An 11786-nucleotide genomic window follows, 5' to 3' on the forward strand; every position below is an offset into this window, starting at 1 on the left:
CCTCCTAGATTTAAAGCCAGGCTGGTTGCAAAGGGCTATACTTAGAGAGAAGGTATAGATTTCATAGAAATCTTCTCTCCCGTGGTAAAGTTCAAAACTATCAGGATCATGTTGTCTCTTGTGGCAAGCATGGATCTTGAACTTGAGCAGTTAGATGTGAAAACTGCTTTCTTACATGGTGACTTGGAAGAAGAGATTTATATGAGACAACATGAGGGCTTTATTGACAAAGCTCATCCTGATCATGTGCGCCTTCTGAAAAAATCTCTGTATGGGCTTAAACAAAGCCCAAGGCAATGCAAGTCTGTGGAGAAGATAAACAGGTTAAAGCAGGAGCTAAACACTGTCTTTGATATGAAAGAATTGGGATGTTGATTGAAAGAAAAAGAAAGAACTTTTGGCTTAAAGTTCATCAGAGATCCTACTTGGAAAAGGTTGTGTCCAAGTTTGGCAGTCTGGACTGTAAGCGTGTACCTATACCTCTTGCTCCACACTTCATTCTGAGTAAGACTCAGTGTCCAGCCTCCAGAGCTGAGATACTCAGAATGGAAAGTGTTCCCTATGCTAATGCTATTGGTTCTTTAATGTATGCCATGATAAGCACTAGACCTGATTTATCATTTGCCATATCCTTGCTTAGCCGTTTTATGTCTAACCCAGGCCCTGAACATTGGCAAGCTCTTAAGTGGGTTATTGCCTATGTGAGTAGCACAGTTGACCTTGGACTGTGTTATTGCAAAAGACCTGGACCTTTTGACCTTACTGGATATGTAGATGCTGATTTTGCAGGTGACAGGGATTCAAGGAAGTCAACCACTGCTTTCTGTTTTACATTGGGTAGGAATTGCATATCTTGGAAATCTAATTTGCAATCTCTAGTTGCATTGTCAACCACAGAGTCAGAATACATTGCAGTTTGTGATGCCTTTAAAGAGGCTGTGTGGCTCCAAGGCCTTCTGAAAGAGGCTAAGCTGATTGAGGATAATGCTGTGGTGTATTCAGATAGTCAGTCTGCAATACACTTGAGCAAAAATCCTGTGTACCATGAAAGAACTAAACATGTGGATGTCAAGTTCCATTTCATCAGGGACTTGATAGCCCACTGATGTTGTGAAATTGTGTAAAATTGATACTGAGGATAATCCAGCTGATATGGGAACTAAGGTTGTTACTGTTGCTAAGTTTAAGCACTGCTTGAACTTACTCTTTATTGAATGATTGTTTGCAGGTACTGAGTGATGATGATCGTGGAAGAAGCCAGGCACTATATGAAGACTTCGATTGCATGGGCTGTTGAACTTCAAGGTGGAGATTGTTGGAATTGAAGCCCAACGTCATTTGCCGGAGGCCCAGCCCATTAGATCAGAAACGACGAGTAGTAACAAGTCAGCACATAAACGACACTGAGTCTGTTGAGACAAGTGTGTTATGAGTGACTTGTTGATTGCCATTGGATTTGGTCTAATCTGATGGACAAGACTCACCCCAGCAATGCTGAGAGATATAAAGGAAGCCTTGACCGCGGTCTTGGTTCATTAGACCTAATCTCTTCTGTTTTTGCTCTGCTAGGGTTTGAGTGATTCTTCTCTTCTTCTCTGAATATTCTGAGTGTGTAATTGAGCTTGTTCGATCTTCTTGATCGTGAGCTCCTTGTGTGAGTTGTTGTAATTGGTTCGTTGTAAACTCTGAGTGAATATTGGTTTGAGAGAGAGGGTGATTGTGAGAAGAGTTCAGATGGTGTAATCGAAGAACTAAAGATAGTGCCTGAGTTTCTCCGATTAGAGCTTAACGGGGATTAGGATTCAGATCAACACGTTGTTGGTTTGAATTTGAACCTCGGTAATTTGTTGTGTCTTTTACATTCTTGCATAGTTCTGTTTTGTGTGTGTTTGTTATCTTGATAGTTCATCAATTAGGGCTTTAGATTTAGGGCAAAAGTTGCTACACTTCCCCTTGACGAGAACCAAACGGGATAGCTCACCATCGCTTTGTGAGACTGCCTGGCCGTCGATCCCCTATAATTCCTCTTTGTTCAAATCCAACATCAAGATCTTATAGTGACTCCCTTTAACCGTGGCTGGTGATGTTGTCAATGGTGCCCACAAGAAGAGTTGTAGTCCTTATATTGTACATTTGATGTAATAAAGTCTCATGAAGACTCTTGCTTGTAATTGCTTATTCATTAATAAAAGGTTGAAACGTTCATTCATTCCTCCTTGTCTGTTTGAAGCTTTATGATAAAACATTAGTCTTTAGTCCATAAACAAACTAAACAACTTACGAAGAGACAAATGTAGATTTGCATGAACAAACTCTTCGTAGTTTGCTTAAAACGATATATTCGCAATCTAAGGGTCAAAGGACTATTGACTTCAGTATGATTGTTAGGAGAATCTATGATGTCTGGTTATGGGGCATTGAGAGTTGGAGACTCTATAGTTCTTCTAGGTATCTTTCGAAGGTACTGAATTGACCAGTGCACTTCTAGAGACAAAATAAGAACAAATCATTTAACCTCTTATGTCTCGAAGTCACTACGTATGAATTGCATCGTGCTTACCTTAATCCTGAAATGAGACATGCCATTTCACAGCTTACGTATTCTCATTTGAGAAAGTCAGAGTTCGGACTCACTATGTGATTCTGAACATGACCTATTGGTGAAGTACTAAGTTGTGAAGATGTCATGAGTAACTTTGTGAAGTTCTCATAGATATGGAATTCATGCACAAGATTGATGAAATGCAATGTATATCACCTCATGCTTTGTTCCTTGGAGTGTGAATAAATGAACTGGCCAGTGTCCAAATTGAGTCTTGACTCTTTTGGATGAAACATTGCGACTTGTTAGCTCCTCGTCAATACATTGTTTCTAACTTATTCACAAATGACAAAGGAGTTGAGGAAATAACAGCTAGACGGGTAAAATGGTAATTTCATAAATCCCGACTAGCTGATGATATTCATGAAGGGTAAACATAGATAATATTCAGTGGATCCGCTCATCATAATTTGGTTGAATTCTTGAGTAGAAAATAAATTCATTTGAACCGAGAGATTTTCAGTGTCAACTCTTTAGTGGAGTCAGTTGACATTAAGCTAAACTTGGAAAAGGTTTTGTGAACTTTTGAGTCCAAGTGTTTAGCTCAAGCTTTGTTCATTTGGATCCATGAGGTCACTGTCACGAATCACATCGAGTAGGAATACTTAAACTGGAAGCTAAGTCAAAACAAGAACGAAAATTGTCAAAAGGGTATTTTTGTCTTTTGAGACATAGGATGAAATGAATGTCAATAAATTTTTTGACAAGGTCATTTGATGACTTAACATCACTCGGCCAAGTTAGTTTAATTGGGCCTTGTGGATTAATTTCATTTCATAAGAATTCTTAATGGGCCTTTTTCATGTTGTCATGAACAAATGAAAAACTTCTAGAAGCCCTTTCTAGAAGGACTTAGGCGCCCAACATACCCAAAGAAAGAGAGATTATTTTGTGCATAAATGTATCAAGATACTTGCCAAAAGAAAAAAGAGGAAACAAATTTCCTCTATGAGGAAACTAGAGTTTCGGCCAAATGAAGCAAGGAGAGAGCAAAGACTAAATGAGGAAATAAATCCAAGGCTTATTGAAACCTATGTTGGACGTGCAAAACAAGGGAAAAAGGGGAAATAAGATTTCCTCATGAATGCTTGGAAAAAGAGGAAACTACTTCTTTCCAAGGCCAACCATTCTCCTATAAATAGGACCCTCATTCCTCTCATTTAATTCATCCCAAGTTCTAGAGATTTGAGAGCTTCTCTCTCTAGCTTGGCCGATCCTCTCTCTTTCTCTCTAGTTAATTTTCGATTTTTTGTTTTGGCACCTAGGTCTTCATTTGACCTAGTGTTTAGCTCTGCGACTTCAAGACTCGTTCTTAAGTCGTAGTGTTTAAAAGTGCCCACACACTAATTCCTTTTCTCTCGAGTGATTTAGTGATAGAAACTTTCGTGGTTGCCCGAGTTGCTGAGGAAGGAAGAGGGACGTGCTGCGAGGGGAGACGAACGTTGCAACCTTTTCCAAAAGCTTCTCAACGTTCAAGCTTCTAAAAAGGTTAGTAATCTTTTATGCTCATATTAGTTTTTATTTACATGTGCTTGCTCTTTGTCTAGGTTAGTAAAAACTGTTTTACTTGGAAGAGAAAATTTTTAAAATTCCGCCGCTTAACGAAGCGTTAAACTTTTTCTTAAACCCTAGATAAATTCCAACAGGTGATTCTATCTCCTAGTAGACAAACCCATCGACATCCACTCCTCCCTTGATCCTCTCGAGAAGATCATGACCCAATAGGGATCCGAGCTTTCTCCAATGGATAGGGCTTTAGCTGAATAACAGGACTAGAGATGGAGGCTGAATTCCATGTGACTACTTAAATTTATGGGTTTTGAGCATAAATATCCCTCTGGCACATAAAAATGGGCCTAATACTTGAGTATGTCGCAATATGTCTCTATCTAACGTATTCACAATGGATCTAGTAATAGCGACATGAACTAAATGTCCGATTCAAGCAAAGGAGCTTGCCTAATAGTCCTGACAAATGATACTTGAGAAAAGATTAAGCGTTATCGTATTCGGCAATTCTAACCACATTGTTATCGTGACAATCGTAATCGAACTGAGGCTGTATTCGTAGTATGTGGCTTGCATACATGGAGACGGGGACAACAGGTCGTGGAAGATTACTCAACTATTTTGTCACTGGATTTCATATCTTCAGATATTAATCGAATACATCGTGATAAAACTGTTGGATGTATTGGACCAAGCCGTTTCAGGATCCATTGAGATACATATTCTCGATGTTGGACCTCTCATGGGCTTTTGCCACATACGAAAGGTCAATTTTTATAGGATTGGATTTCCCGTTGGGAATAAGAAATAACCTACTGAAGTCGCCGTGATGATCATAAATCGAGCTTAGGGACACAAATTAGGTCAGATAGTGTTTCGACGGTTGAGTGGTGATGAAGGTGGTCGGCCATGAAGGAGCGGCTCGAGATTCGAGCCCACCAAGCTTTTGAGACACTCACGAATCTCATCATGAGTTTCATAGGGAGTTTTGTCATAATTTCTTTGAATTAACACGTCAGTGGATACTTCCTCTGTTGACAATAACGATACGGACCTTCTAAAATTGAGGGGTTTTATAGAATGATGAGTCTCTAAAAGTATGGCTCACTATTAGTTTTTTCTTATGATTTATTTAATAGAAGGATTTAAATCAAACACCCTTTTTTTTTTTACAAAAAATTAGAAAAATAGACAACTTAAACGTTTGATATATTGCTAAATAGCCAATGTTTGGTAAATATTATGTAAATAGCCATAAATGATGACGTGACTTAATATGGCAGTGTTTATTTACTTAATATTTACGTGTGTGACTATATAAAATTGGCTATATACTTAATATTTATCAAACTTTGACTATTTAGCAATTCTCAACGTTTAAATTGGTTATTTTACTACATTACCTTTTTTTTATATAGTTATTCAAACTATTTATATTACATTTTCTTTTTTCTCGATTTCATTACTTTGCAATTATACCCATAATGTTTGCCAAAACCACAAACAATGCCACAAAGAAAATAAATCATGTTTGGAATTGGATTGATTCCGAAAAACATTTAAATTACCTTTTACACATGATTTATTAGTATTGAAATCGTAGTCATGAATGATGCTTAATTTGGATTAACTCTTTGCTTACTTCATTTAAGGAGATGTTCATTGAACGTAACCATGGTTCTAGGATACGAAGGGAGCTGAAAATCTCAAGAGAGAGAAAGAGGAAATTCTACCACCAAGGTTGGCTAGGTCAAATATATCACTTGCTGAGAAAAAAATCCTAATATAATATATTACAGCCTATAAACCCTATATATATATGTTATATGTAATATATTTATAGCTTTTTGAAAACTCAGAAAGCCTAATATAATGTATCTGTAACACCACAACACATTTGTCGCGATTGTTGGGTCCAAAGTCGCGGCTGTTAATGAAACAACCGCGACATTAGACGCGACAAACTGTCATGGTTAAATCTAATCTTATAAGATGATACATTATTCTATACTAGATAGTAACACGTGCTACACACGTGATTAAAAAAGACTTATTTAATATACATAATGCGGTTTTGTATTAACAATTGAGGCTCAAAAATAGAAACAATATCAAAGAGGAGGTAATACTCCAGTAATGGGCAGCTCGGTCCATTTAAGTGATAATTTTTCAAGAAAGAAGATCAAGAGATGAATAATGGAATAAAAGAAAATGTGATGGTGTCGAAGTTGAGAGAAAAAGAGGATTATTACTTGTGTCTAAGACGAATACACCAGACAACCACTTCTTCCTATCCCACCCTCCATAACTGCATCAGAACCATATTCTTGATTAACACATTTAAAAAAATCAATGCAACACATGCATACTCACATAACGATTTTCATGTTTGCAATAGCAGAAGCTGATGCAAAGTCCCGTGCAGATAGTAAATCCCCAAAACTGGTCGACTCCGACCATTGCAAAATATCTAGAGAAAATAAAGCAAAATCGGTTCACATTTCGAAGGAGAAAATACTTTCCTTAAACACTATCAGAAAGGTTTGCTCTTATCGGTATCTAAGACCCAAAAAAAATCACTCAATCTTAAAATCCAATTTCCGCAACAATCAAACTAATGTGTAAGCAGATACAGAACACGATACATCAAAAAAATTCATAACAAATTTAAACATTCCTACGTCGATTTTCTATGAGAGGACTTTCTTCGAACACCTAGCAGCCAGTCAATTAGGTCCCTGTCTTATTAAAAAAAAAATTTCCTAAGCGAAGCTGGAAATTATAGAGAGAAAAAAGATGAGGCATACCTTGGCGACCTTGGGCGGTGGCGTACGCGGTTGGCGTGCTCGATTTTTTTTACTTGAATTGTTTAATAACCATGAAAAAGAAGCAAGGACCAATTTTCTGACACATTATAGTAATCAATTATGCAGAAAGAGAACAAACTTGTGGAAGTTTTTTCTGCTGTAACACATAAATAAAACAACTATGGAGAAAAATAGAGTAAAACCAGTTCATTAAAGTAAAACAGTAAGCATTTGATACTTAATTAGTGAATATATCCCATTTGTGTCTGGTTTGAACTACGGCAAATCCAAGAGAGCGAAATCAACAAAACAACTTAGACAGAGCCAACTGATAAATACAAAGGATATGGCTGGAAAATATGTAAAAGCGTAGTGCACATATTGGTAAGAGAACTATCAATTACCTGCAAGGTGAAGAGCCTATCTTCAAACTGCACTTCTTTTGTCAGAAAATCGGCTCCAATTGTGGCCTTATATTGGTTGCTAAACTTCTTGTTCACATACCTATAAGAAGTATGTCAAGGGAAAAAAACAGAGCAATAAACCCAAAAGAACGGCTATACAAATTTAAGTTTTTAAGAAAGAGATTTCAATCTCAATTGCCTAACAAAACCCACATGATTACAAGCTATATACGTCCTGCACAAGAAATATATATACATGTGTATATATATATATATATATATATATATATATATATATATGTATATGTGAATACATCAGATAACTTAGTCCAAGGATACTGATTCATCAAAGAGGTCTTTCCCACCCTGCAAATGAAATAAAAAAATTACACTTTTTAGAGGAAACCTTTATAAAACGAATTCCATCAATAAACAACAAACCCTATAATTACAAAGAATCCCTAATCTCAGATGCAAACTTCAAAAGAGAGAAAAAAGATGAGGCATACCTCGGCGAACTTGGACGGTGGCGTACGGGGTTGGCGGGCTCGAATTGTTTACTCGAACTCGGAACACCATGATTTGAGGTTGTTACATGGGCGGGATTCGAGTTCTTCGTCAGGATGGTCCGAGAGCACGTGGAGATGGACGGCTTGCGCTTCGTCTACGCGCTCAAGGCTTGCGAGAAGGCTCCGACGGCCAAGAAAGGAGGCTCGGTGATTTGCGTTATGAGGAAGAAATGTGTCGATGGTGATTTGATTGTACGGAATGGGATGATTCGGTTTTGGTCGGAGCGTGGGAGTGATTGGGACGCGCGCAAGGTGTTCGATGAAAGTCCTGTGCGAGATGTTGTCACTTGGACGATGGTGATCGACGGATACGCGAAGCGGTATTTGTGGGACGATGCCTTCAAAGTTTTCGAGTCGATGTGTTCGGGCGGAGTCGATCCCAACGAGGTGATGATGGTCGCGGTGCTCTCGGCTTGCGGCGGGAAAGAAAGCCCTGGAATTGCGAAGCGTGTCTAAGATTCGTTGAGGCACCGCGTGAATCAGAGCGAAAATTGAAAGGTGAGAGAGACTGAGAAACAGGCTATATAGAAAAAGAAACGAATTCGAAGGAGATGAAGTGGAGAGACCTAAAAATGCGATTAAATGCGATTGAATAAGATGAAAAGGCTGAAAACATTGGGATTCATTGAAAAATTGCAATCTGAAATGAAAGAACATTGAAGTCTGAAAACGGTCCCTGTATGTGAGAGTGTGTATGTGTTAGAATAAGAGTAACCTTAGGTCATAATAATTCGTGACGTGTCGAGGTAGATTGGTTAAAAACAAAGAGGAATATAGTCTATGAATAGTAAATAAGCATTCTGGTTTATTATATTATATAGATTCATCGAATGTAATTAACATTTAATCTCAACCTTTGAATCAATTTGTCATGGTTAGATAACCATTAGATCAATATCATTAACCATGAATTCAACCAATAGAAACCACTCCACTGTGTAACTAGAGTTCTTCTAACAATGTTCTTCTTTACTTTGAGCTGTCTCTTAGACTATTAAAGGTTTCTAGAAATATGGGAGATTAGCAAACAATTATGAGTTGTACAATCTGGAGTGTGGAGTTTGCAGGATAAATATCCATGTGTGACCTTACATTTGTATATGTCTGATTCCAATATATACATGTTATAAGCTAAGTTGAAGATGAAAGTATCTAATACTTTTAAGAACACACCCAGCATTGCATAGATATTCGGTCGATATATAATATTTTAATACTTATTGTAGTGAAGTTATATATATAAAGAGAAATTGCTTAATTTGCCACAAATTTCATAATATTTTTTCATTTTCCACCAAAACGTTAATTTTTCCCAAAATGCCACCATCTATGTCAACAATGTTGACATCTATGTTTGCTCTTCACTATTAGATATCAATATTGTTGACATAGATGTCAACATTGTTGACATAGATGGTAGCATTTTGGGAAAAATTAGCATTTTAGTGGAAAATGAGAAAATGTTATAAAATTGGTGGCAAATTAAGCAATTTCTCATATATAAATATGGGATATTATTAGGAATTTTTGAAAGGAACATTGAATATCATCATATAAAAGGGACGTCTAATGCCATTTTTTTAAGCGTGGAAAAATTAGCCATTTAAAACTTATTGATTGACAAAATAGTCAAAGTTTCAACTTTTCAGCAAAGTAGCTAAATTTACGTTTTCAAAATTTTTTTGACAGCCAAAATTAAAATTTTTATAAGCAATTCATCACTTTCAAAAAAATTAATCTTGGGGTCAAATTTTTTTTTTGAAACCAGATTGTTGCATATTTTGGCAATTTAACTAAATTAATACAAACTTTGATTATTTTGCGAATTCATAACTTTAAATTGACTATTTAGCTACATCACCATCACCTAATTAGCAAATCGAATAATATTAAAAGATATATATATATATATATATATATATATATATATTATTTATTAAAAGCTCGAAGACTATTAGAGTTGATACTTATAAACTTAATAGAAGATGCTGAAATACATATATATATTTTCCGGAATTTTTGAGTATATATATTTGGATATACAACAATATAAATATAAATGTAGATTTTATCTATGTTATATAGAATCGTCGAATTATATTGTAATGCAGAAACCTAAAAAAATTAGGTAACCGAATTAATTAGACGGTATTTTAAAAATATGCAATGAAATAGAAATCCGACTGGGAAACCTAAAGGCTCATTATATATAAATACTAATAGAAGTCCGACTGGAAAACCTAAAGGCTCATATCAGATATATAAACACCAAAAGGGTCACACTTTGAGAGCATCAGATCATATATTTAGAGAGAGAGAGAGAGAGAGAGACGATGGATGAAGTATCCGTGTCAATGGAGACCCTGTCGATTTATGAGTGCAACCTGAGCGAAGACCTCATATTCCAAGAAATCCTACCGAGACTAGACGTGAAATCTCTCACGAGGTTCAAGACCGTCTCTAAAGCCTGGTCATATTACATATCCAGTCGCTTCTTCATCGCTGATCACCTCTGCCACCACTCGATGATTGCCGGAAATTCCGCCGACGTCATCGGCAGATTGCAGTTCGGCGAGGAATACGTCAACAAGCTGTTCCTCATCGCTCACGGAAAATCCGATCCCATAGAGATTGACATGTCGTACGTTACCAAATCCCCTTTGTGGTGCGGTAAAGTTGAATATACCTCTCTCCTCGGATGTTCCAACGGCTTGGTCTTACTAGATCAATTCTTGAAGTTCGACGACAAGGAAGTTGGCGAACATGAAGACTTTGTTGTGGAAGAGGGAGAAGCAAGAAGGCAACTAGTGTTATGGAATCCGGCGACCACGGAGTTCCAGAAGCTTCCACGTCCCCTTTATCCAATCATAGAGCCGGGAACGGGTGCCCGTTGCCAATCCTACGACCACGGCATCAAATTCGGCGAAGGGGATTGCAACGATTACAAAATCGTTGGCATCGCAGAATATCATCACACGCTCGAGAACGACATCACCAGCTTAGGGTTCAGCTTACAGCTCCAGCTATTCTCAAGAAGCTATGGCCAATGGAGACAGTTCAGACAATTTCGCCACGCAAAGCTTTGTCCCAACGTCGTCGGAGGCACGGTGCTCGGCGGGTTCATCTACTGGGCCGTGCTGCGCGGCGACGAGCCCACGGATTTTAATCGCTTCACGATCTTGAAGATCGATTTGGACAGTGAAGAGTTGACGGAGATGGACGGCCCGATGGATCTCCCTCTCGGCACGACGCTCCTTGGCCTCAAACTCACCGAGTGGAGGAGCGAGCAGTACCTCCAGCTTTTCAAGTGGAAGGGCCGTCTTGGTCTCACAACTCCGGTCTCGAGAGACGAGTTTCACTTTTGGCTGATGGGAAAAAACGACGAGGGTTTGGATCGTTGGACTAAGATGTTTGTTACCAAATCCCCCGTGGCAATAGGGCCGTTCCAAGGAGTTTTCAGGGACCGATTTGTTCTCTTCGATACTAGTCGCAAAAAGCATATTTTGTTCGACCCGATCACCCAACAAGAGACGGTTTTTCTCGACGATATTGGAGAAAATTATGTTTTTCCCCAAGAGCATCACCACTACACCCCGACCCTGGTTTCACCAAGTTTCTGATTAAATTTTTATGCACTTTTTGATAGCTTATTGGGATTTTTGTTTTTTGTTTTTATTTTTTTTTTCCTCATTCCATTGTTATATATTTCTCTATTTCAATAGTGCAACAACTTTGATGGGTAAATATTTAGTTTCTACACCACTTTGAAAATCAATGCAAATATATACGTCTATAATTCCGAAGTATCAGACGGATCTCCACCGGCCATTGCTAGCAGGTTACAGTCTGTTAGGATAGTTAATTTGTTTATTGTTATATTCATTGATTATTAATT

At 37.7% G+C, this 11786-nt stretch overlaps 1 protein-coding gene across 1 annotated transcript; it reads left to right on the top strand.

Moving 5' to 3' along the window:
- Positions 1-10245: 10245 nt before the first annotated feature.
- On the top strand, positions 10246-11511 carry LOC149380987 (F-box/kelch-repeat protein At3g23880-like). Its single transcript, XM_089601261.1, has one exon. It carries the CDS (start codon positions 10246-10248, stop codon positions 11509-11511), a length of 1266 nt encoding a protein of 421 aa, XP_089457387.1.
- Positions 11512-11786: the final 275 nt, after the last annotated feature.

This window comes from Urtica dioica, chromosome 11 (assembly GCF_054948205.1).
Source record: "Urtica dioica subsp. dioica isolate 48M chromosome 11, U.dioica_male_clone48M_v1_H2, whole genome shotgun sequence".
NCBI lineage: Eukaryota > Viridiplantae > Streptophyta > Magnoliopsida > Rosales > Urticaceae > Urtica > Urtica dioica.